General features: G+C 40.1%; 1 protein-coding gene across 1 annotated transcript in view; it reads left to right on the top strand.

Moving 5' to 3' along the window:
• The window catches only part of CTNNAL1 (catenin alpha like 1), a 54122-nt gene that overhangs the window by 14924 nt on the left and 11687 nt on the right, over positions 1-27511 (top strand). Inside the window, exons 3-11 of the mRNA XM_088837789.1 lie at positions 280-467; positions 2202-2321; positions 5414-5503; positions 6544-6714; positions 9853-10053; positions 12142-12228; positions 15205-15363; positions 20507-20599; positions 23808-23958. Coding sequence (XP_088693915.1) covers positions 280-467; positions 2202-2321; positions 5414-5503; positions 6544-6714; positions 9853-10053; positions 12142-12228; positions 15205-15363; positions 20507-20599; positions 23808-23958 — 1260 coding nt within the window. The remainder of the gene's footprint in view (positions 1-279; positions 468-2201; positions 2322-5413; positions 5504-6543; positions 6715-9852; positions 10054-12141; positions 12229-15204; positions 15364-20506; positions 20600-23807; positions 23959-27511) is intronic.

Below are 27511 nucleotides of genomic sequence, written 5' to 3'. Positions count from 1 at the left end.
TAGTTTTCATACCACTGGAAACAAAAGTTATAGTATTTTTCAAACTCGCTGAAAGCAACAATTTTTCACAGTTCTTAGAAATGTGCCATTATTATGCCTTTAGGAAACCTTGTATGATAATCTTTGGGCTCATCAAGGAGCTTTTTCTTATTCCTGAAGTCGAGTTTCTACCCGCTGAGCACATTACACCTTAAAGATTAAAGTCTGGATTTAAATTTGTGTATCTTATTCCCAGTTTAATTTCCCCCCTCCCCCACCCCCCACCACCTTTCTTCTTAGGAGAAACAATCGCAGCACTTACAGATGTGAGCAGCCTGAATCATCCAGAATCAGATGGCCAGATCACAATTTTTACAGATAAAACAGGAGTCATAAAGGCTGCAAGATTACTTCTTTCTTCAGTGACAAGAGTGTTGCTACTGGCAGACCGAGTAGTCATTAAGCAAATAATAAGATCAAGAAATAAGGTACTTACCTTTCTGATGTTTCTACTTGTATCTTTCAGGGTTGTTCAGAAAATTGTTTTTTAAGTTAATTGCAAGTAATTTGGCCATGTTTGTCTATTTTAATTGTTTATTATTCTAATTGTCTATAGTTTAAAAGTGATGTTTCATCTATAATTCCTAAATATTGTGTACACTGGACCTAAACTTTTGAATACAAATAACATTTCTTCTCAGAAAGCCATTATCTGCTTGTTGGGGTTTATTGGTGAAAACTTTTGATATGTACAAATTTGGGATAAAAAGTCAAGTACCATGACAATGTGTGTGGTGGAAACCTACCTGATGAAAATACTGAATTCCTCAGTACCTCTCCCCACCAAGTCAGATATAATAGTAACAATTTTTATGCTTAAGAAAATGCTTGGGTGGGAGGGAGGCTTAAGAAGGAGAGGTTATGTAAATACTTATAGCTGATTCATGTTGTTGTGCAGCAGAAACTAACACAACATTGTAAAGCAATTATCCTCCAATTAAGAAAAAAAAGAAAAAGCTCAATCACTTGAAACCACAATTATGCACATTATAAAATTTCTGTATGCAGAGTTTCTAAATATTACTGAATAATCACAAAATTTAAAGAACAGATTTTAACTCTCCCAGTCTAGACCTCTTCTAGTCTCTCAGATAATGACTGTTATCTTCTCCATCAGCTGGGAGCCAGGGTGTGTATTGATGCAATCACTTCTTTCCCTGGATAATCCCTGAGGCAGGGAGAGCGTCTGCCAGGGAAGGGACCCTCCCACTGGTTTGAAGACAAACCTGGAAAAGTGTAAGATTAAAGAGAAAACGAATTTAGAGAGGTGGATCAGGCAGTGCTAGAGGAAAAAGAAAAACCTTCCTCTCTCTGAAAGACAGAGGTTTTGCTCAGTGGTGGGATCTGCCTTATCTGCCTTAGTCGCCTGGACTTCCTGAGCTGCCAGGGCACATTAACATGCCAAACATCTATCATAGACTCATTAAAAATAAGTAAACACAGGATATCTGTGTTTTCTTTACCTATCTTGATCTGACTAAAACTAATCCAGTACTGTTATTTTAGAGAAAAGTATTTGAAAATATGTTTCACATCTGTTTACTTTATTTCTGATATCAAGAAAATACATAACACTGTCTGTTGGCTGTGTTACAAACATGCCATCTATCCACCCCTGGCTGCCGAAAATGTCTTGACAATTATTCACCACAAGCAGTTTCTGGCTGATTCAAACTTTTGCTGCTCTTGAAGTCCCCCATCTCCCTTCCTACTCCTCAGTCTTCTTCCACCTTTCTGAGAAGGATGGGTTTCCCCAGCTCTGGTTCTCTGAACCTTAAAGCTCCTCGTATCATCTCTCATCCTCATCCCCACCCTCGTTCTTGGAAGATTCGATTACCTCCGCCCTGCCCAGTTGCCACCTTCTCCAGACTTCGTCACAAAAATGGGAGTTCTTGCATATTTAGTCATTTCATTTACTTTTTCCTTTAATTTTCAAGGAAGCCCAAGTCTTCCTATCCTAAAAAGAAATCATTCCCTAGATGACTCTAACTTTTGAATCTACTTCTCTGAGACCCTCCTTCCTCTCTGTCTTCTCCTGGGACTCTTTCCCAACTTTCCTCTAGAATTTAGAATTAATTTCTCTTTTGTTCCTCTGTTGCCTCAGGCTTGATGTCTTAGTCTCTTTCACATCTAAACCTGAAATAAAATAATCTGTTTTGCAGGTTCTTGCAACTATGGAAAGACTGGAGAAAGTGAATAGCTTTCAAGAGTTTGTCCAAATATTCAGTCAATTTGGAAATGAAATGGTGGAGTTTGCACATCTAACTGGAGATAGACAAAATGTATGTATTTACCCTATTTAAAAGTCTTGAGATACATGCATACTTTTCAGTTTGGTTAGAGATGTGATCTTTGTGATCATTTGGATTCGTTGTCTTGCTTATTAAACCTATAACCTTGCTGTTAAAAGCCTTTCCTAAAGAAGCCAGGATAAAGTAAATAGATCTGTGTGTCTTTTGTTGCTCACAGATAATAGTTAAATATTTTCCCACCTCTCACACTGGGAAAGGTCATACTTGCCTTCAAGGCCCAATTCAAGTACTTCCTCTTTTACAGAATTTTCCATTTGACTCTTCTGCAAGGGCTCAGGCAAATAAATGAGTCATCGTACATATCCTGATAATGTTTTATTACAAATCTCTGTTATTGTTCTTTGTATAACTTGTTATATATTATTCTATTGTTATGTCTTTCTTTTTTTTTTTCTTTTAATTGGAGGCTAATTACTTTACATTATTGTATTGGTTTTGCCATACATTGACATGAATCTGCCCCGGGTGTACGTATGTTCCCCATCTTGAACCCCCCTCCCTCCCCATCCCATCCCTCTGGTCCATCCCAGTACACCAACCCCGAGCATCCTGTATCATGCATCAAACTTGGACTGGTGATTCATTTCACATATGATAATATACATGTTTCATTGCCATTCTCCCAAATCATCCCACCCTTGCCCTCTCCCACAGAGTCCAAAAGACTGTTCTATACATCTGTGTCTCTTTTGCTGTCTCACATACAGGGTTATCTTTATCATCTTTCTAAATTCCATATATATGTTACATCTTTCTATAATTGTTCTACATTAGTTTGATAGTAATAACCCAAGCATTGGGTTATTGCATTGGCTATACATTAGCTGATCTTGTTTGATTCTCAAAACAGCTGTGTGGGTAGGTATTATTATTACTGTTTCACACATGAGGCTGAACTTGAGAGGATAATAAACTTTCCTAAGGTTACTCTTCAGGCAGACTGAACTCAATTATGTCTGATTCTGAAGCCTGTAGTTTTCAAGCTGCACCATGACGGTAAGTTCTGAAGTCGAGGGGAGATAGAAGGCCACATCATATCCAGGATTGCCTTTCCTTGTTGGGGTACTTGTGCATGAGTTTATCATGTCAAGTTGAATACATAATGACCTCTTCTTGAGATGCTCTGGTAGAGTCCCGTAGACTGTTTTTGGGCGTGAACGTTCCTGGTTGTAGCTGGAGTTGAAAGATGGTTATTGGCGTGAAAAGTGGTGGGCTGGATTATATGCTTCACTTAGTTCTTGGACATCTGGGGTTAATGAGACCTCTGTTTTGTCCTGTGGACCAGCCCTCTAACAGATTGAGATGCCATCTTTTTTGATCACTTGCTATCACCTACAATATGTGGTGTAATGTTTTACAAGTGTTACGCATATACATTTGATGCCTTGTCATCTAGAACCACAGGGGTTTTTTTTTTGCCAGAAGTCCCGTTCAGTATGTTAAAGACAAGGAATAGGTGGAAATTTTAGCAGTGACCTCAACTTTTATTTTTGATAGCTACTCCTGATGGATGATAATCACATGCAGGACACAGACCTTTGAAATGTTACCTTGTGATCTGAATTAGCTTCGGGGTTTTGTGCAGTTTTTCATTTACTAGATATAACTTTGTTTCCTATTAAAGAAAGCTATATTGGTATGCAAGTGAATGAGAGTGATATTATTGTAGAGATAACTTTACAGTCATTCTAATTTATTAAATAAAAGGCAAATCATTTTCAAACTTTAGGTCTTTCTTATTTGTAAGAAAAGACTTTTCATCCAATTCACAAATGAGAAAAAAACGACTATGAAAATTTTATGTAATCCAAATTTCAGTGTCCATAAGTAAAGTTATTTAATACAGTTATACTGATTTTTTTATGTATTGTCTAAGCTAGCCTTTATACTACACTGGTAGAATTAAGTCGTTGTTTCAGAGACCAAATGAACCAGAAAGTCTCAAAAACTTATTATCTGGCCTTTTATTGAAAATCTTTACTGACCTCTGATTTACATGGTTATAATCAAGCTAATATGAGAGTATTTGATTGTAGATTTAATCAGCAAGATTTGAGGACCTTCTGTGATAGCATACCTTCATATTGAGGGCTCTTTGAAGAGAAACCAAATTAAAAAAACGAAAGTACAGTGTCTACTTCAGAGTTTATATTCTAGTTGGGGAAAATTATATACCCAAGAAACATCTTAACATTTTAGAGAAGCATATAGGCTAACTTTGGAGAAGGCAATGGCAACCCACTCCAGTACTCTTGCCTGGAAAATCCCATGGACGGAGGAGCCTGGTAGGCTGCAGTCCATGGGGTCGCGAAGAGGCGGACACGACTGAGCACCTTCACTTTCACTTTTCTCTTTCATGCATTGGAGAAGGAAGTGGCAACCCCACTCCAGTGTTCTTGCCTGGAGAATCCCAGGGACGGGGAAGCCTGGTGGGCTGCCATCTATGGCACAGAGTCCGACTCTGTGCGACCCCATAAATGGCAGCCCACCAGGCTTCCCCGTCCCTGGGATTCTCCAGGCAAGAACACTGGAGTGGGGTTGCCACTTCCTTCTCCAGGCTAACTTTAGGATTAAAAAAAAAAAAATCACATTGAGATGAATAAGCACTCAGATGTGATTGATCAGACATGGTTCCTGAAAGAGTTGACTTCTGAGTGTCTAATATGAAGGAAATAATGGTCCACAAATGCTGAATAAATGATCACTTTTAATTAAGTAAAGCCTGGGATGGTTGTTTCTGGTTGGGAGCTTCACCTGGGCGCAAGAATGTCAGGTGTGCAGGCCACCAGAACGTGAGCCACATGACAGCTTATCCGTCTCACTTCTTGGCTCTGCCACTCTTACTGTGGGCAGCTGTTTCTACTCTGTCGTGTTAATATTTTTACACTGAAATGATGACATTTTATTAAACTTTATTCTGTTTTTGTTTTTCAATTTGTCACTTTTTAAAAAAGCAGTGTTAGTTAAGTTGTTGAGTATTGTTTTTGTTGAATAAATGGCTTCTTAAAAATTGAATTTTTTACATGATCCTAGGCAGCTCAGTGGTTTTATTCCATTTTTAGGATTTGAAGGATGAAAAGAAAAAGGCAAAAATGGCAGCAGCTAGGTCAGTTCTTGAAAAATGTACCATGATGCTGCTCACAGCTTCAAAGGTAAGAAAATTTTTGTTTTCCTATGTTGTAAGTTAATTAGAAACCCTAAATACACATAATTTATATATATTTCACATTTTAAAAAGATGAAAGTGATAAATTGGAATATAGGCTATAGCAGTCAAATTTCAGTTATTCTTTAACAAGAAAGTTAACTTCCATCCCCAGTCCAAACATCAGGTAATCTGTGAGTCAGCATTGATTGAGCAACTAAGCAGAAAAGGGCTTATTAGGTGCTGCGGATGGAGACCCGTCACAAAGGGTCAGTGCCTGCACGGCCTGCACTATCTCGCTGGGGAGCCCGCACACACGCTCTAGAAAAAACTAGGCGAGTTGGAATCTGTTAAGTAAGAGTGGAGCAGTAAGTCAGTCCTTAGTCTGTTTATTCTGTAATTTCATACCTCTCAGGCTTATTCTACTTTTCGCACAATTGTCCATCAAGAGCTTGCAATTCCAAACGGCAGTCGGCCAGCAAATTGGTACAATTCAAGAATGAACCGCTGAACATCTCATTAGCAGTTTGTTGGGAATTGCCTTTTCTGGTCAGAACATTGCTTCCATGCTAGGATCAGTGAAGGCACGGAAACAGGATTCCCTGGAGCCTGCTTGGAAGGCTCTGTTCACAGCTGGACCCTGGAATAGTTCCTCCTTTATATCATTTTTTGAAAATCAAAGATGCCTCCACAGTCATAAAACATCTGTCCATTTTTCCTCACCCTTTTTTTAGCTCTTGCACATATTAGGCAACATTTTAAGTTTTAATCATGATGAAGATATAGGTTTTTTTTTTTTCCAAAAATTTTAAGTAAGCATGTTAAAGTCGAAAGATGCAGTTTTGTGCCCTGCCTTTTCACTTAAACTTGCTGTTACTCTTCACTCATCCTGCTTGCACCGTTAGTGAGGAGAAGCGCTGGGTGAGCCAGGGACACGGGAGATTTTGGTAAAGAACCATTTTTATTAGCATGGCATGTTCTCTGTAAGATTTTTTGTATTATAATACGGGTCAAATCTTAACGTAAAATTTTTCAATTGTTTCAAAGACTTGTCTCAGGCATCCCAACTGTGAGTCAGCCCATAAAAACAAAGAAGGAGTATTTGACCGGATGAAAGTGGCATTGGATAAGGTCATTGAAATTGTGACCGAATGCAAACCAAATGGGGAGAATGACCTTTCATCTGTCAGTATTTTTACTGGGATTAAAGAATTCAAGGTAAGAATACAGAGAGTATATTTTGGTTTTTTCTTGCCATTTCAAAGAAACATTATAAATAATACTCATAGTTTTGTGTGGTATTTTAGAATATAGATGCTTCACAAAGCGAGATCTTTGTCTTCAAAACAATGCTGTAGTATATAAGGAAGTTCCCAGTTGACCCAGATGGTAAAGAATCTGCCTGCAATACAAGAGGCCCAGGTTTGATCTCTTGGTTGGGAAGATTACCTGGAGAAGGGAATGGCCACCCACTCCAGTATTCTTGCCTGGAGAATTCCACGGATAGAGGAGCCTGGCTATCTACAGTCCATGGGGTCACAAAGAGTCAGAGACGACTGAGTTACTAACACATAAGGCTTAGTGCAGTTTGAGTTTGTACAGAGAATACCAGTGTAGGGTTATGGTAGCTAACCTGGCCGTGTTTAGCTGTATGGTTTAGCTGTAGCCTCCTGTCCTCTGTTCAGACGGCTTTCCCTTCGCAGTGTGCAGAGCAGTACCATACCATCCACATCTGAAGACGGACAGTGAATCAATTCTGCTGGAATTCCTGCTCTTCCCTGTGCTCTAGAATTGATACTTTGAGACTGTAGTGATAGCAGTAGTATTAATTATAATTAAAAATTTTAAATGAACAATAATACATACTAACATTTATCAAGTACTTACTCTGTGCCCATCCTAAATGCTTTAAATATGTGTGTGTGTACATCACACAGGAATATTATTACTATGGCATTATACTGTGGAGGAGACTGAGAAACAGAAATTAAGTAACTTGCAAGCTAGAAAATGCCAGTTAGGATTTGAAAGTCAGCAGCCTGACCCCAGAATCCCCACTGTTTTAGGGCAGAAATCACTGCACGTCAGAGAGGTGGTGACAAGCACTTTTTGGTAGGAACAGTGCCTAGTCGGGAAAACCCTAGGACGTCATCTAATAGGCCTGTGTTATTTAATGGATGGGAAAACTCAGACCCTGAGAAGCTCTCTAATATTCTAGGGGTCACCTATGTCACCAGCAGCCAGAAATGCAGCAGGAATGGTATTCTTCCCATCTACTGGCACTTGGACTTTTTTTTTTGGCTGAGCCATAAAACACGTGGGATATTAGTTCCCTGACCAGGGATCAAAACTGTATCCCACGGGAAGCAGAGTCTTAACTGCTGGACCACCAGGGAAATCCTGCACTTTGACTTTTAACTGTATAACGGTCTACATAGGAACATGGGGTGAAAGAGAAAAATGTAACACTTGTTCTCCATATTTTCTCATTTGTTCTCTAAACTTCCCTTTTAGGTGAATATTCTTGTACCCATGTTTTTGAGGAGGAAAGCTAATATGTGACAGAACCCTTGTTCAGAACCGGGACTCTGATCCCAGAGTCCATGACCTTTGGGTTTACACCTCTGGCTTTGCTTACGTGCTGTCTGTCTTACCCCGTATCTCTTCCTGAGAGGAAGGAAGCTACAGGGACCAGCCATTCTTCCAGAGTCTTTATTGCTGAAAGGAATCTTAGGGATTATTTTTCTAATCCCCTGTGTTTGTTAAGGCTGAAAGGAGAGAGGTCAAAGGACCATTCGGGAAACCAGTCAGTGTAAAGCCAGGTCTCCGGCTGCCTGACACTGCTTTTCTGGTTCTGGGTTAACTAGACCAGTGCGGTATCTGTGGCTGCTGCCGGCCTTTCGCCAGCAGGTGTTCTGCACAGAGGGCTGTTCTGCAGACACTCGGTCTCACTGCTGGTGATCTCCTTTGCATCTGTAGAGGGACACTGGGTGTACTCATTACTTCGAATATATGGACAGATCTTAAGAAAACCTGCAAATGAATGGCTTCCATAAAAATGCTACTAAGTGGCTGTTTTAAAAGCCATATATGATTCTCTTTAAAGGGAAAATAAAAAACCTTAAATGGTTTGTGGGCTGATTTTTATGTTGCAGTTATCTTTAAATCCTCAAATTCTCAGGTTGTCCTTGTCAGTTCCATACTTCACTTTTATCTGTGTTCTTTCCTGGCTTAAAAAAACCAATCCTGTCTCCATAGAACAGAGTGATTACTGGAGATAACTTGGGCCGAGAGAAGGGGAAGCTGTTACTTCACTGTCGCCTCTCTACCTTCCCAAATCTTGGTATTTGCATGGGTCCTGTTAAACATGGGTCTTATAATAAGGAAACAATTTGAAATAATTGTTGTGAAAAGACCTTGAACTCTGAAGCAATTGTAAGTTATCTTTATCTGCACAAGAATTTTGCCCACAATCGTGATGATCACCACTTAGTGCCTCTTAGCCCAGGTTGTTTCTATGGGATATTTCAAGGGCTAGAGGTTGAAGCGGCATGGCACATCTCAGACAGCTGAGAGAGAGAAGGTTGCTCTGGTAGGCATGTGTTCATCACACATTCAGGGAACTCTAAGCACAGGATGGCTGAAGTGAAAGGACGTTTAGAAACTCAGAGAGGTGAGAGGGACTGTTGGAAACACATGAAGACAAGACCCTGGAAGGGTTTGTGCTAGGCGGTGCAAGTCTGGGCTTGGTTTTGTAGGTGGTGGGGAACCAATTAGAGAGAGGGAGCAATATCTGAAGGTATACATTTTAGGAAGATTATCCAGGCCCCCTGGAGAGAATGTTTTGGTCAGGGAGGTCTGATGGGGACATGAAACAAAATGTAGGGAGACCAGTTTTGCTGAATTAATGAAGGAAAAATTGATGCCTTTCCCAGCCCTTGCTGTACCCCACACCCTCCACACCCTTCCCCCTGGGCTCAACATACTCCTTTTTGGCTGTAACATCTTCCATGACTTTGCCTTGGCATTTTCTCAGATACCAAATCCTTTATCTGGAGGTTGGTTCATTTTCCCTACTGGTTGCTACATGATCATGCTCTTTCACTAATCGTATAGAAATGTTTTGTTGACAGCTGTCGGAATGAAGCTCTGCACAGCCACTGTTGGCTCTTGGGCAATGTGGGCCCCCTGGGTTTGTGGACAATAAAGTCCTCATTGGAAGTTGAATTTCTCCTGAGCTTTCAGATAGGGAAAGAAATTGCTAGCTTCTTCTTGGGCCCTGGGAGGGGCCCAGGAAGCACATCTGGTTAGGTGGGAATGTTGACTCCTGTGGATGTATATCCTTTTTGTTCTCAGATGAATATTGAAACTCTTCGGGAGAATCTTTATTTTCAGTCAAAAGAGACTCTCTCAGCGATGTTGGAAGCCCTCCTGGAGCGCACGGAGGACTTCACTGATTGTGCCTACACCAGCCATGAGCACAGGGAACGCATCTTGGAAGTCTCAGCTCAGGCGAGGACGGAATTGCAGCAGTTAATTTCTGTGTGGATTCAAGCTGTAAGAACTTTATTTCATCAGAGTAAATCCTCTGTGATTGCTTTGCCCTAGAGCTCTGAGAGTTATGCAGGTACCTAATCATCAGGAGTGTGAATGTAGTCCAGAATGGGACAAGGGTATCTGAACCCTTTTCTGCCCCCTGCTTGACCAGAGCACCCTTCCCATCCAGCGTTCACAGTACTTGACGTCTCTTGGCCTGTTGTTTTACACCCACCAGTCTGGATTCCGAGTCACTGTCACTGTTCACCCTGTTGTTCCCACTCATCCACCAAAATCACCTCGGGAAAATCCCTTCCAAAGTGCTTCTTCAGAGTAAAGATCAGAGTAGTAGAACCCCCACCTGGAGGTTCTTTGGTACCTGAGTCTTAACTGCTGGAGTCTTTCAGATGTGCACAGTTCTTAATTCTGAAGACACCTGATTAACAGACACAAGGGTTTGGAAAACTCATTGAGGTTCAGATGCAGTGAAGACACGCGTAGATCCAGCTGGCAGGTGAAAGATTTTTCACCCTCGCACAGATTCCTGGTCTCAGATTGGTGGGCAGCTGCTTTAAAAGCCTTAAATAGGCTGCTGATGTGCTTCAAACATGGAAGTTACGTGGGCAACAACGGCAGAGACCGACAGCAGTGGTGCGACGCGAGGCAGCATGCATCCAGTCTCTTACAGAGGGTGGGCTACAGATTAGATCGAGCCCTCACACATGTCTCTGGCACCATTTATTTATTTCTTAGACCTAGTAGGTCAGGAACGCATTTAACATGATTTACAACTTGTATACAAATCTGGAAATCATGGACGTAAGCTTAGGCAGTGAAGCTGAAGGGTGAAGGTGCCTGAGGGCTCAGCAGTTGGCTTCCTTGTGAAGAGATGGATTTATGAATGCAGAGTAGGATAAGTTAGTGATTTCCCTCAGAATTTCTTGGCATCACAACATTGCAAATGCTCATTTTAACAAGGAAACTTTAACTTGGGTAAAGTGATGTCAGGGATAAAAGCAGTATTTTGTGTTTAGCTTGAATTGAGTTATCTATGTGGTATCTAATCTGAAGTGGAGATTGCTTCAGAGTTAAATTTTAAGCCCAATATGCAATATAAAGAGTTTCTGTGAGGAAACACTCTTTGCATTGGGAGTCCAGTTCTGTCATTACTTACATTTGCAGGTTTCACATGTTTCACAGCACTTGGATCTCTGATTCTGCATATCAGATGTATTGTTCATTCATTTACTCTTTTCAGCAGTTTTTGCTCAGTGCCTTTTATATGCCAGGCATCAGAAATCTAAAGATGAATTAAATAAAATCTTTGACTGCAAGAATTTTGCAATGTAGAAAAATGTGAGAAGGTATGAGACAAGTCCAAAAAACTTTGTAAGTGTCCCAAAAGAAGGGACAGATCATCTGTTGAGAGCGTTTGGAGGAGGGTGAGTTTATATTTAGCAAGAGGAATCTAGAAGCTTCATGAAGAGATTTGACATTTATCTGGGATTTATTTATTCAAAGAATTGAATACCTGCTACCTTGCATTTGCTGTGCCAGGTATAATGCACTCATTGGTGAACAAAATACGTGTGATCCCAACCTTCACAGAGCTTACCAAAGCCTAGTGAGCAAAATAAACTTTAAACAAAAAAATAAAAACTACATATGTAATTGCAAATTAAGAAGATTACTTTGAGAAAAGGTTAGAGAGGGTAAGAAGAGGGTCTAGTCTAGACTGTGTGATCAAAGAAGGCCTTTCTGAGAAATAGAAATTTCTGTAAGGATTTGAAGATTGAATAGGGTTTTAATTTTTTGATGAGGTTAAGAATGAAGAGATGAGCATTCCAGGCAGAAGATAAAACAGATTAGTTTTAGCCATGATAAATTTATTAAAATTAGATTTTAAAAATTCCCCTATTTAAAAGTTAGAGTAGAAAAATGTAACTATTCTCTTTGCCACTTTAACATAAACAGGTGAATTTTTAAAATATACTTTTCATATAGTTCACAGAATGATATTAAAATTTTATTATTATTTGTAGTTAGAGTAGAATTGGAATTGCTAGATGAAAAAGATAACTCTTCACATGTACTTTTAAATTTTTTTAGCAAAGCAGGAAAACAAAAAGCATCGCTGAAGAACTGGAACTCACTATATTGAAAATAAGTCACAATCTCAATGAACTTAAGAAAGAGGTAAGTATATTTTGAAATCTAGCCTCTTTTAATTCTTTGCAAGTTGTCACGGTGTAGGGTGTGTACAAAGTGCCTTAGAATTAGTGTCTTCCTGTGCCCAGAGAATGTTATTTAAAAGTTTTCCTTTGCCCTAGTTATTTTGAATCAATTGTTTTATCGGTGCCATCATTCTCAAAACTTGTACACAAATGTTTATAACAACCCCAAACTGGAAACAATCTAAATTTCCATCAACAAGGAAGTTTATAAATGAATTTTGGTATAACTATATAACTATGCCAAATACTATTCAGCAATGAAAAGGAACACTATTGATACGAGTAATATAGATGACTTGATTAAATGTAAAAGAAGTCAGACACAAAAGGGTGTGGGTGTGTGTGTGTGATTCTATTTAGAAAAAATTCTTTAAAAGGCCAAACTCATTTATAGTGACAGAAACCAGATCAGTGACTGCCTGGGGTCATATTTAGGGGGAATATTTACTACAGAGGAGCTTGGGAGAACTTTTGGGGTAATGGAAATGCCATAAATACTGATTATGGTGGTAGTTACTTGGGTGTAAATGTCAAAACTCATCAAACTGTACCCTTGGTACGTTTTGTTGTATGTAAACTGTACCTTAATAAAGTTGATTTTTTAAAATATTCTTTTGATTAAGAAGATTTCCCTGTTCCCTGAAGAAAACTTAATCATTTAATGGTTACTTTTAGGTAACTGAAAGTCACCTTAAGTCAGGGGTTTGTGAACTGCAGCCAGGCTGTTTCTGTGAATGCAGTTTGGGGGACATAGTTCTGCCCATTTGAGTTGGGCAGTTGTGACTGGGTGGCCTGAAAAGTCTAATTATTTACTCTGTGGCCCTCTGCAGAAAATGTTCACCAGTCCCTGCTTTAGGTCATACGACACAATCTCAGTTTAAAATGAGGATGCTCATTCCAATATGTTCATCAGTATTTTGGTTCGTTCAGTTGTATGACTTCCCCTCTGTTCTCCACTCCTCTGTCCCCCACCCCCAGGGCTTTTCGGGGAGGTGTGGTCTCGTCTCTTTCAGGCCCTTCATCCCCTATTATCTAGCTTCTGTTCCAGATCTGTGCCAGGCTCTGGCACAGGGAGAGAAGAGAGGAAGTAGAGAAGGAGAAAGTTCTTCATGAGCAGTGTCCTTAGGAGATGCACTGGGCTCGGAAGGTGTTTCAAGCTGACTTTCTCTGTCGCGAATCCCCGAGTGTGCTCTTCTGCTGGTGCCTCCCCCGACCAGCCCCTTGCTGTGTAACCCCCCTGCTTCCTTGTTCCTCTTCTATGTGTGTGCCTGGAGGGCAACTCACAGTGATCGAGCCAGGGCTCCAAACAGATCTTCCTTCCAAAATTGTTCCTTCTCACTTACCTCTAATTTTATATTTTTTAAGAGTCAGGACTGAAAAGAAGGGAGCTGGTTTGGGGGAGTTTCATATATAAATTATATGGTGATGTTTCATTGACCTCTGTTGAAGCCTTCATTTTAACATCCTAGTAAACGTGGAAGGATGTGGTCTTCTGTGGTTTAAAACAAGCCAACTCATTTTTTTCCAGCCTACTCAACCAAACTATTGTTAAGACTGACTATCAGTAGAACATAAAATTTTTTGGTGATAGATGGAGTGGCGTTCTACAAACTTCATTTTCCTTACCTCTGAAATGGGTATAAGGATTAGGGAGATAATGTCTATAAATGTGTAAAATATCTTCTGCTTTCAGTACCTTGCACAGAGCAGGAACTTCATGTTTATTCACCCTTCTTCCCTTGGGGTTTGTAAGTTGTCTCTAGAATCATTTATACAATTTACGTGACCTTGAACAAGTCACTCAGTCTTTAGGGACCTGTTTTCATAGTCTGTAAGATAAAGAGTTGGCATTAGCTATTTTCTAGGGCCCTGATGGTTAAACAAAATCTTTTGAATTCTTACGTTGTTTAATTTCCAAAGGAAAATGCATTTTAATGTCTTTGTTTCTGACTGTAATTATTCTCACTTGAGTTCATGAGTGTGGACTACCCTATTGTTAATTTTGTACAGAGTCCTGTAATCTGAATTGACATTGGATTACTTCCAGGAAAAAAAGAATCACTCCGTACAAATAGGCTTAATTAAAAATCAGATTAAAAATGATCTCTTTCTGGTGAACCCCAAAATAACCTGTCATAACTTTTTTTTTTTAAAGACGGAAGGAGAAGAAAAGATTTTGGAGTTGATTGTACACAGAGATATTCAGTGAGAGTGAACCATGTTTAAAATCCATTCCACCTAATGTTAAATAAAGCCTTGAGGTTTTCATTATTCTTTTATCCCTCATTTCTCCTGTGACCCAAGAGTTAGAGCATTAAGTTGGATGGCAATATAGATAAACTGTGAGCTCCCTGAGGGAAGATGTTGCGTCTTACTTGTCATGTATGTCCAGCCTTTAGGCTAGTGCCTTTCCTGATGTAGATATTTAATAAAATTTGTTGAATGCATATTTGACTGTATCTCACAATGATACTTTCCCAAATGTCTGTTTAAAAACACATTAATGATCATGAACTGCCATTTGATTTTCCCGTTAGTATATGGAATGCCATTCTCTTCATAGAATTCTGTTTTCACTAACTTTAAGAGTAGTAGAAGCACAGTTGAGGTAAGAGAGAAGCCGTGTGGGAAAGAGCTGGTTGATAATAGGATGAAAAGAGGTCCAGGCTACTCTGCCAGGGCGACCCGTTCGTCTTCTGCAAACAGGATTACTGCCAACACCAGGGGACTCGGTCTCCTTCCTGCCTTTGGGAGAAGCGGCAACCTCCCAGGGCTTTGCACTTCTACTGTTACCACAGGAAACTTTACACTGTTCCCCTCAGCAGATCAGGTGGGAGTGATCTGAGGCTGCTGCTCTTTAGTTTTTAAAGGACTCCTGAGGTTTTTCATCACAAAACCTTGTTGTTTGTTGTCTTTGTTTCACCCCCCACATCTGCAGCTTCATAGTACAGCAGCTCAGCTGGCAGCAGATCTGTTAAAATACCATGCTGATCATGTGGTTTTAAAAGCATTAAAACTTACTGGAGTAGAAGGAAATTTAGAAGGTTTGGCTGAATATGCCTGCAAACTCTCTGAACAGAAAGAGCGGCTTGTTGAGGTGAGTAATAGGTTGCTTGTTAAAGAAACGTTAAGTTTAATGAAAGCTGTACTGTCATCAGGGAATATTAACACAAATACAGTTTTTGGCTTACTCATAAGAGCGTTTTCTCTCTTGCCTTTGAAATTTTAAAAATATCACGTTTTTCTGTTCTACTCTTAAAAGTTTGGCCTCTAAAAACAATAAAAGGTGCTAGAACCCACAAGGGCACTTCTTTTTTAAAAAAAAATTTTATCTGCAGATAATTGCTTTACAGTATTGCACAAATGCACTTCTTAATCTCCTTCCTTATTCCATCAGAGAGGTTAAATCTTGCAGTAGAGCAGTGGAGATACAAACAAGGTCACGAGATGTATTTGAATCTTTTGAGTCTCAACAGGAAAAAGAGACGGCACATTCAATTTAGGTGAATTTGAAGAGGGTTTACTAAAGGAGCTGTTTACGGTTGCAAGGATAGGGTGTGGGAAAACCATGAGAGTACAGGAATTTGGCTTAGTGATAGCAGAGCTGATTCTGCTCCCACGACCAAACTAACACGGGGAGTGAGTGGTTTTGGAAATTGAAAGGGCATGGAGTCCTTCAGGAACCTGGGGAAGTTGTGGTTTAGGACCAAACACAGAGACAGCTCCAGGCAACCTCCAAGGAAAGAGCATGAGAACAAAGACCCTTAGCCTCCTCATCCCTGCTGCTCTATTGCTGGGGCTTCCACCGCCAGACACAGCTGTGGACCACACAGGTCAGTCTCCCAAGAAAGGAGAAGAATGGACTTGGAAGGACAAAGAAAACATTTTTACAGCATTTGTTCTCTGAATCTCTCCTGCCCAAATCTTTGTTATGTGTTATTGGTGCTTTATTTGCCCCTTTTGTTATAATTCCAATTATTGATTGATATTGTAAGACTTCTTCTACTGAGAATGTCAGATATCTGCTAGTAAAGAAATGTATATTAGCCCATGTACATATGAAGAATATACACAAACACACACACATACATATATGTATGAAGTATGCGCTAGCCAGCGTGTACATTAATGCACAGATATGAACCGCCTAGCTGTCTTCATGTTATCTGTTAATGTTACCCTGCTCACTGAATCTCACAGACTAATGGTTAAAAGGAACCTTCAGATGAATTAAACTAGCTTCTTCTCCTTTATTTGTTAATATCTGAAGACTACTAGGGGGCATTCTTTTTGTTTATTTTTGATTGAAGGATAATTACTTTATTATAATGTGCTGGTCTCTGCCAATACATCAGCGTGAATCAGCCATAGGTATCCCCTTCCTCTTGAACCTCTGTCCCACCTCCCACCCCATCCCACCCCTCTAGGTTGCCACAGAGTACCAGTTTGAGTTACTAGAGAGCATTCTTAAAATCACTGTAAATACATCTCCTTTTAAAAATAGATTTAATGCTGTTTTATTTATAAACCAAGTATTATGACCATAGGCAAACTTGCTAATTGTAGGAATCGTGCAGCAAGTCTTTTTAAAACGTGAAAAAAAAATTTTTTTTTCCTTATTTTCTGTTTTAAGCCTCAAGATTATTTTTTTCCAGAGTTCCAAATGGATGCATTTTGTTTTCTATGAATTATATCTCAGAAAAGTAGATTTTAAAATTTCTGGATACTGACAAAAATATTCTAAGAACTAGAAACACAGGCTACTACTATCAGTAAGGGGTTCAGATAGAAAAAAAGTTCTAAATTTATTTATTGCCAAGTCCTAGTTCTTCATATAGTAGCCAGAAACCCTGATGCATTCTCTCAATGTTGGTTATTACTATTAGTTCAACTTTTCATGCTTTTTCACTTAAGTTGAATGTTTTCCAAAGAGACTCCTCAAACCTCACAGATAGGCTTTTATAGGGCAGCCCCATCTTTCTTCTGGAAGAACTCAAACATGCTGTAAAACTTGCTCAGTTGTGTCCAACTCTTTGCGACCTCATGGACTGTAGCACACCAGGCTTTCCTGTCCTTCACTATCTCCTGGAGTTTGCTCAGACTCACGTCCATTGAGTTGGTGATGCCATTCAGCCATCTCATTCTCTACCTCTTTTAGATAATGCTTATAAATGTTAAATGAACTGGACTCTGGGGTGATTTTATAGGTGGAAATCTATTGTTTATTCCGGGCAACCTGCCTTTATTTCCCCCAATGCCGTTCCTTTGTTTTTGTTGTTCTCTTAAGTTTCGCCAGGAATTTTATGGCTCTGACTTTGAAGCTGTTTGTAGTGCCTGACATCAGTACTGGGTCAGGGTAATATTATAGTCATGTTTCTCATCTTTTGTAAAACCTCGTTATAGTCCTTCTGAATTCCGGTGTGGAATAAAATTGACTTTTTTCTTAAAGAAGGGAGTTTACTTCTATAGTGAACTTCAAGGATGGAATCATGCCCTTTTGTTAGAACTGGATTAACAACCACCTGGCATCATAGTTAGAAGACCGCTGTAGTTGGCACATAAACATAATAAATCATAGAAAATAGGCTGACATTGAGCCAAATGCCAAGTTGCTGGATCTGCACGAGGGACAGAATTAGATTTCTTCCGTTAGTGTTGCTCTGTCTCCAAGGTGAGAATGATATGGTGAGATGAGAAAGATTTTTAAAATGTGTTCAGTTCAGTTCAGTCACTCAGTCGTGTCCGACTCTTTGTGACCCCATGAGTCACAGCACACCAGGCCTCCCTGTCCATCACCAACTCCCGGAGTTCACTCAAACTCATGTCCATTGAGTCGGTGATGCCATCCAGCCATCTCATTCTCTGCCGTCCCCTTCTCTTCCCACCCCCAATCCTTCCCAGCATCAGAGTCTTTTGCAGTGAGTCAACTCGTTGCATGAGGTGGCCAAAGTATTGGAGTTTAAAATGTGTTATATGACTCTAATTAAACTGCTCATGTATTGATGAGTGACTGTTCAGAACAGGTGAGGTGGAATAAATGATGCAAAAAGAAAGACAAATTCTTTGAAAGGAAAATCATCTATAGTATTGGCTGTACTCTTGAGAGTCGCTTGGACAGCAAGGAGCTCAAACCAGTCCATCCTAAAGGAAATCAACCCTGAATATTCATTGGAAGGACTGATGCTGAAGCTCCAATACTTTGGCCACCTGATGCGAAGAGCCAACTTATTGGAAAAGACTCTGAGGCTGGGAAAGATTGAGGGTAGGAGGAGAAGGGGACGACAGAGGATGAGCTGTGTTTTGGATGGCATCACTGACTCAGTGGACATGAGTTTGAGCAGACTCTGGGAGATGGTGAAGGACAGAGAAGCCTGGCGTGCTGCAGTCCATGGGCTGCAAGGAGTCAGATACGACTGAGCGACTGGACAGCAACAACAGATACATGATTTCTTGATTCCTTCTGCATATGGTTGTAATCAAATTCAGTTTTTCCTATTTCACGTACAAAATGATCCTGGGAATTGGACTGGGAAGAGAATTTCAGTTGGCTTTGACAGGTTGGAGTAATTTCCAACATGGTTTTCAGTTAGTGGTTTTGCTTGGCTAATACATATTTTTCAATATTGTCAATTGAGACAGAAGCCCCGAACATTAGAAAACTGCATACTGGCAGTTTTGTGCCAGGAAGGCACACTGACTTTAGTGTACAACGTTAAGATCATGAATTTTGCTAAGTACAGTTGCGCACACATGTTCTATTGCAAGGCAGGCAATGAAGAGCAAAGAATAAACAGTACAAATGGATTTCACTAAGAAAAACTGAATGACACCAAGGGTGCTTTAAAACACTACAAAGTTGTGCAACTACTATGACTGGTCTTTGCCTCGCTAATGTATTAATGAGTCATATTGATTGTGCTGTTCCTGCTTTTTAAATGATTGAGATTAAATCGGGGAAGCTTGTAATTTACAGATTCAGTCTCATTAGCGAAGGCATTTTAAATGCATGAGGAACAATTTGAGGATGATTGAAATTTTAATTTAATTATTAAAAGTGGTCTTTTCTGAAATTTTGGTCAGATCAGAAAACTACAGATTTTAAATGAAGACTGGTGTAGACCAGTATAGACCAGTCCAGACTGGTTTAGACCAGAATATACTAATTCAGACTGGATCAGATTGTTCTAGACCAGAATAGACTGGTCTAAACTGGAATACACTGGTTCATATAGAAATAGATTGGATCAGATAAGTTCAGACTGTTACACCTCAAGATTTTCAATAATTTTTGCTGATACAGACTCTTTATTCATTATATCAGTCTGCCTGATCCAGGGTTCTTTCCAGTAAAAGGTGTGCTAATTGACAAAAGTGTGGTTTGTTATCAGAAAGAATGTGTAGCTTGTGGTAACTGACATAGTTTAGCTGAGAGATCTTGGGTAAGTCCTTCTCTGAACCACATTTCTTCATACATAAAATATGTGGGCACTACAAAATCTTTCAGGGTTCCTCCTGGTTCTTTTTTTCTTGGCTGTGCCGTATGGCATGTGGTATCTTAGTGTCCTCACCAGAGATTGAACCTGTGCCCTCTGCGTTGGTAGCATGGAGTGTTAACCACTGGACCACCAGAGAAGTCTCAGGATTTCTCCTGGCTCTTATATTTTGTGACCACCTTACAGTGTTCAGATGGGAAGTAGAAACAATAGTTTATAAGCTCAACCCTTATTTGTTCCAGCTTTGCTCCTAGAGAATCTGTTGGGAACCAGTATAGTATAATAGTCTTCCCATTAATGTACAAATTTATTTTTTAGGTTTTATGTTTTATTTTCTTTTAATTTTATTTATATTTATGTACTTTGGCTGTGCTGGGTTTCCATTGCTGCACGTGAACTTTTCTCTAGTTGTGGTGTGCAAGCTTTTCATTTCCGTGGCTTCTCTTGTTGCAGAGCACAGGCTCTAGGGCGCATGGACTTCAGTATTTACAGTACATGGGCTTAGTAGTTGTGGCTCCCGGGCTCTAGAGCACAGGCTCAATGTTTCTGGTGCACAGGCTTAGTTGCTCCACAGCCTGTGGGATCTTCCTGGATCAGGGGTCAAACCTGTGTCTCCTGCATTGGCAGATGGATTCGTTACCACTGAGCCACCAGGGAAGCCCTGTTTTATTTTCCTTATTAATTATAAAATGGTGCTATGTATTGTGAAGAAGGAGAAAGCTGAACTATAAAAATGTTTTCTTGTAGACCTGTCGATTGTTGAGACATGTATCTGGGACAGAACCTCTTGAAATAACCTGTCTACATGCAGAGGAGACATTTCAGGTGACTGGCCAGCAGGTATGATGAACAGCAGGTCATTCCTTCTATATTATGTTTTATCTGAGTGTCATAACAAATTGTGCACAAGGAAGACACAAATAGTTCTGTACAGCTACAGGCCAAATCTATTGAGAGAAATGAAGGTAATGGAATTTGTGTTGATAGTGTGTCGGAACATTCCATTGGATTATCTGGTCATCTGCCAAACTAGAGATTGGCTCATTTAACTGATGCCGTAGTTTATACCTATTTAAATGAAAAGCTGTTTACAGTGTAGGTTGTTAAACGACATGTTTGCAAACTAAGTTATCATTATGTAACAAGCCATAAAAATACTCACGTTTTGACCCCAAAATTCCTAAAGACATAAGGAGATTAAAGAAAAGTAAAAACATTTGTTACAACATTGCTTATAATGAGATTCAAATAACAATCTTAAGTTAGGCAAATAGTATAGTATATTATGACATTAGAATAGTAATTATGATAACTAGAATTAGCAGCATCAAAAGGTGTTTTATTAAAATGTTAGGTGACTAAAGCAGGATACAGGTTTGTTTATATGCTCTAATTGCTACATATACAATGTGTGTGTGTATATATATATATGAAAACGACTGTAGGATTGTGCAGAAATGAATGTTCTACTTGTTAGGGAGAATTTTGAGTTATTTTTTTCTGAATTCTCTATGTTACTTTGTTTTTATAATTTTTAAAGGCATTTTAAAGATGGATATCGCATTTAAAAATGTCTCTGTCAAGTTAAGGGAAAACCTGACAGACAGACCTTCTCCTTATTTAGGTCTAAACTCTAACATACAATTTATCAAGTGTTCTTATTTCATTTATCATGGCAGTCAAAAGGACTTATTCCTTTTTTTGCATTATCGGATGACAGATGTTGAGCCCCTCAACAGTTTGTTGAGAACAGCAAAAGCATCTTAGTATGTGCAGGCTCTCAGAGCCATGCTGGATGGATGTTTACGCTCCCCTGTAGCGGACAGTGTCAAAGGCTTGGAAGCAGAAACTATATGAGTGACCGTCCACAGTGACCATCTGCTGGACATTTTGTTAAAACCAGAGGATCTCTGTTTATTGGGGGAATCCAAGGTTTCAAGATTTACTTGTCCATTTGGGAGTCATACTGCTTCCTTTGGCTGTAAATGTATTTCAGTGGAACTAAAGTTCGGATCTCCTGTGTTATACAGTCAGCACTTGTAGTCCTCAGTCTCTACCAGCTCTGTGGTTGTAATTCTTTGCTTACTCTTTTTGTGGCAGCAGGGATATTAGGAAAAGCTTATTTTCTTCCCCAGGATGGTGATAGATAGAGGCTGTTGTCAATTTCTACAACTTGAAAGGCTTTTTCTATTCCCTTAGCCTCAACTTTTATTCCTGGTTTTATCTATCTCTCAAAGGGGTAATTTAAGAAAATAGAGCACACCTCTAGGATAATTTATATTATTTCTGAACATCTCTACTTTGGCAGTGTCATTTTTATATTTTGTCTACAGGGTTCCATCATACCCAAGGCACAACTGAACAGTTGGCATACTGTACAGTGGCTCCCAGTTGAGAAGCCCTCACTGCTGTGTCTGGCTTCTTGTCCACTGGTGAGCCATGTACCCACCTTCCCTGAAGATGGGGAACCTTGCTCTCCTCATAAAGCTGCCACCTGCTTGTCAGCCTGTGCCTGTGGTACTGTGCCCACCCAGGAGGAGCCCCTAGGTCTGATTCTCTCAAAGGCAGCTCTGACTGTATCGGTTTCCTTTTTTAATTGGAGTATAGTTGATTTACAGTGTTGTGTTAGTTATTAGTGTACAGCACAGTGGTTCAGTTTCATGTCTTTTTCTTTCTCATATTCTTTTCCATTAAATATCAGTTTCTGAAAGTTCTTCAGTGACTCCCTGTCTCCCTCAGAGTAAAGTCTATCGTAATGTGTGCATTTCTGCATCACAAAATCGTTGTTGACCTTCCTTTCCTCCATGTTAATCAAGTCACACTGGCCTGCTTGGCTGTTGTTAGAATATGTAGAAATGTCTCACCTCAGATGCCTTCGCCCAGGCTTCCCTGTGATTCCCTCACCTTTTTCACTTCTTCGTGTACGTATCACATTTGCCACTGACCACCGAGCTTAAAATACTGGGGCTACCTAATACCTTCCATCCTCCTTGCCCTTTGTTTTTATACTTATCATTTATCATCTTTGAAGATATTTCATGATTTGCTTACGAATTTTTAATCATCTGTCTCCCTATATTATAATATGAACCCCACGAGAGAGGAACATTAATCTGTTTCATTCACAACTGTTTTCGCAACACCTGGAACGTGGGTACAGTGCCCATGAAGAGCCATATTTAAGTTACTTGGTATCTTTGAGTCTCAGTTTCTCCAGCTGTAAAATCAGAATAATGCTTACTTGAAAAGGCTTGTGTTTTGTTTCTGTGTTGGAGGATTAATACTAATGTATGTCAAGCACAGTACCTCAAGGGTGTATCGACCACGTGCTCGTAGGTATATGCATATGTTCCTACTGCTGGCGTTGCCATCATCATTACTGCCAGGGCTGATGCCAGCCCCACTCCCGCTGCTGCCGCCTCACCGCTGCCAGTGCTGATGCCAGCCCCATTCCCGCTGCTGCCGCCTCACCGCTGCCAGTGCTGATGCCAGCCCCACTCCCGCTGCTGCCGCCTCACCGCTGCCAGTGCTGATGCCAGCCCCACTCCCGCTGCTGCCGCCTCACCACTGCCAGTGCTGATGCCAGCCCCACTCCCACTGCTGCCGCCTCACCACTGCCAGTGCTGATGCCAGCCCCATTCCCACTGCTGCCGCCTCACCACTGCCAGTGCCAGCACTGATCCAGTGTCGCCACCGTCATGACTACTCCCGCGACTCCACCATCTCTTCTGCACTACGCAGTGTGCTTTCTAGTCTAACTCTGAATGATGCTATGGAAATAACTGTACTGAAACAGAACTGTCCTTGAATAAAGATAACTGCTCACGGAATAAAGGCTTGTATATAATCATGCCTGCTGTTTATCTGTAGATTGTAAGAAAAATAAGTTTTATTCTACTATGTATGTCTGTGTTGCCCAACATGGGACTTACGTGTGGAAATTGCTTTGTATTAATAGTTGTGTCACTGAGTTGATTTTAAGTTTGGCTTCCAGTATGATTCTGAGAGGTAAAATTTTGAAGTTCAAACCTGTGTATTGTTTCTTTAGATAATTTCTGCTGCTGAAACTTTGACATTGCATCCATCTAGTAAAATTGCTAAAGAAAATCTAGATGTATTCTGCGAAGCCTGGGAATCCCAAATTAGTGACATGTCAACACTGCTGAGAGAAATCAGTGACGTGTTTGAAGGAAGACGAGGTGAGCAAATGTCCATATATTGAAATATATTCATATTTTACTGTAGCTGTTAATCTTTTAATGTCAGAAACGTCAGATGCCAAATGAATAACTTTTATAACCCAACTGGATTGTTTTTATAATAAAGTATCTTACACAAAAAATAGTAAAAATATTACTTTTCCTTCAATGTAGTATCAAAGCAGTAAAATTTGTTGTACAGCAGTATAGGGGATTCTTTTGAATTAATATTAACATTCTAGCTTTCTTATTGAAATTAAGTCATGTTTATATTTCTTATAAATTGTTTTTTAGTTTTAGTACAGAAGCTCTTCTGTAGTACAGTAATTCTCTGATATAATTCTACTAACTTCATAATGAAATGAATGTAGTTATTTGATTTTCAAATTGCTTTCCTTCCACTTGGATGGAATCTCTTTCCTTGATGACTACATAATCTTGGAATATTTCATTCGATGGGTAAGTTCACTGGTATTTCTACAACGTGTAGAATAGCACCATACAATGTACCGAGGCATAATTTTTACTCTTTATTTTAATGTCAACTTGGATTTTTATTTCCCATTGTACTGTGTGTCCAGTTGTTTATGTTTTTGTGTTTTTATATATTTTTTTCCTTCTTAATGGCTTCTGTTAGTGTCAGCATGCTTGTTTAAAATGTCATTTAAAGTCAAAATAACATCAAATTACATATTTATTTTTACTGAATATGAACATCTAAACATATTTTTAAAAATACCCATCTAGGATAATTATTGATTTATTTAAAAGTCAGAGAATAGTAGACTTTTTAGATACAATGTAATTTGTAAAATGTAATAAATGCTTACCATGCTTCTGCATTTAAAAATCGATAGCTAGTCTCAATGGCACATTATTTTGATGCTTTGATAAAGTACTTATAGCTGAATGGGTCTTTATGTGAGGCAAGTTTTGTATACTAAAAGGTAAATTGATTATAACTGATCCATATTTAAAGAAAATGATCATTTAACCATAAGACTTCTCTAAGAAATGAAGAGAAGCTTCCCAGTCTTTCTTAAGGTTTGGGTAACCTGTCCCCCCAGATCAGGATTTTCTTAACTTCCTAAGTGCTGAACAGAAATTCCTCTTTGGGTAGGGAACTACTGCCTTTGATCAATGGGACACCCATTCTTTAACTGGTAGTATCTTGCTGTTCAGAGGCATCCTTACTTATATGGGGTGAATTGAGTCAGAGTTGCTTCAGTTCGGTTCAGTTCAGTTGCTCAGTCGTGTCCGACTCTCCGCGACCCCATGAATCACAGCACGCCAGGCCTCCCTGTCCATCACCAACTCCCGGAGTTCACTCAAACTCATGTCCACAGAGTCGGTGATGCCATCCAGCCATCTCATTCTCCGTCGTCCCCTTCTCCTCCCGCCCCCAACCTTTCCCAGCATCAGAGTCTTTCCAGTGAGTCAACTCGTCGCATGAGGTGGCCAAAGTATTGCAGTTTCAGCTTTAGCATCAGTCCCTCCAGTGAACACCCAGGATTGATCTCCTTTAGAATGGACTGGTTGGATCTCTTTGCAGTATAAGGGACTCTCAAGAGTTTTCCTCCTGCCGACTGTTTTCATGAAGCTCATAAATATTGCTCTTCCTCCAAAGGAAGTCCAACTCTGAGTTGGCTGTCACTGATGAGCTGAGCCGGTGTAACAGTGCTGCTCTTCCTATTCTGTGTGGTTATTTCGACAAACCTGCCTGTTACCTCACATCTGCCCCCTGCGAAGGACAGAGTGGGTCCTTCAGATTTCGGTTTCTCTTTGCTACTGTTATAACTATGATTGGGAAGCCTCTACTCTATTTTGGTCACCTTAGTTCTGCTCTGCAAATTTTGACTCCCCTGACTGGGAAACTAATCAGATATATTTGCAAGTATCAGTTAGCCAACCAATTAAATAGCAAACAACATGCTAAGCAGTGAAAAAGAACCTTTAGTGTTTGCATATCTGAAGTCAGTCTGAGAGCTAGGCCCAACAGGGCCTCTGGGGCTTGTGTCAGGAGTTCAAAATCAATCTTTGTCTTCCCGCTTCTCTGCCTGCATCCAGTCCTGCCTTTAGGGAGGCCATGACCCCGCTTTGTATTAGAGGGACCAGATCAAAAAGACGCCACCTTTCCTCAGTGATGAGTGTGTAGCAACATTTAGAGTTTGAGATTATTTTAGACAAATAAATGTCAAATTCTTGCTTTCTGTCATAGCCTGCAGATTCTGTCCCTTATTTAAGGAAGCTGAATTTCCTTTGTTTTATTAAACCATCTTAAAGTTAATCTGACTAGCCTGTAGTTTATAGGGATGTTCCGGGTTCCATGGCTCTGCACTTATTTTGTCACTTGACACTGGATGTGTGAGATGTTGTTCACTGAAGTGGGGTGAATAGGAAGAGGAGCATGCTTATGGATGAATATGAACTTACTTGGGGGTGTATGAGTTGGGAATGAAGGGGGAACCAGCCAGACAAAAGATAATGGGGCCATGATGTTAATAGTAGAAATGAAGATAAGAGGACAGATTTAAGAATTTTACAAGTAATATTGGTAGGATTTGATGAGTGTAGAGGTAAGAGACAGATTGAGGATAACAACTGGGCTTCAGTTCAGTTACTCAGTCGTGTCCGACTCTTTGCGACCCCATGAATCATAGCACGCCAGGCCTCCCTGTTCATCACCAACACCCAGAGTTCACTCAAACTCATGTCCATCGAGTCGGTGATGCCATCCAGCCATCTCATTCTCTGTCGTCCCCGTGTCCTCCCACCCCCAATCCTTCCCAGCATCAGACTCTTTTTCAGTGAGTCAACTCATCGCACGAGGTGGCCAAAGTATGGCAGTTTCAGCTTTAGCATCAGTCCTTCCAATGAACACCCAGGACTGATCTCCTTTAGGATGGACTGGTTGGATCTCCTTGCAGTCCAAGGGACTCTCAAGAGTCTTCTCCAGCACCACAGTTCAAAAGCATCAATTCTTCGGCTCTCAGCTTTCTTCACAGTCCAACTCTCACATCCATACATGACCACGGGAAAAACCATAGCCTTGACTAGACGGACCTTTGTTGGCAAAGTAATGTCTCTGCTTTTTAATATACTATCTAGGTTGGTCATAACTTTCCTTCCAAGGAGTAAGTGTCTTTTAATTTCATGGCTGCAATCAGCATCCGCAGTGATTTTGGAGCCCAAAAAAATAAAGTCTGACACTGTTTCCCCATCTATTTCCCATGAAGTGATGGGACCAGATGCCATGATCTTAGTTTTCTGAATGTTGAGCTTCAAGCCAACCTTTTCACTCTCCTCTTTCACTTTCATCAAGAGACTTTTCAGTTCCTCTCTACTTTCTGCCATAAGGGTGGTGTCATCTGCGTATCTGAGGTTATTGATATTTCTCCCGGCAGTCTTGATTCCAGCTTGTGCTTCTTCCAGCCCAGCGTTCCTCATGATGTACTCTGCATAGAAGTTAAATAAGCAGGGTGACAATATACAACCTTGACGTACTCCTTTTCCTATTTGGAACCAGTCTGTTGTTCCCTGTCCAGTTCTGACT

Source organism: Moschus berezovskii, chromosome 7, assembly GCF_049115385.1.
Source record: "Moschus berezovskii isolate FMDL1 chromosome 7, NW_MosBer_1.0, whole genome shotgun sequence".
Taxonomy (NCBI): Eukaryota; Metazoa; Chordata; class Mammalia; order Artiodactyla; family Moschidae; genus Moschus; species Moschus berezovskii.
The sequence above is the reverse complement of the archived record's forward strand: the minus strand, read 5'-3'. Positions and strand labels throughout refer to the sequence as shown.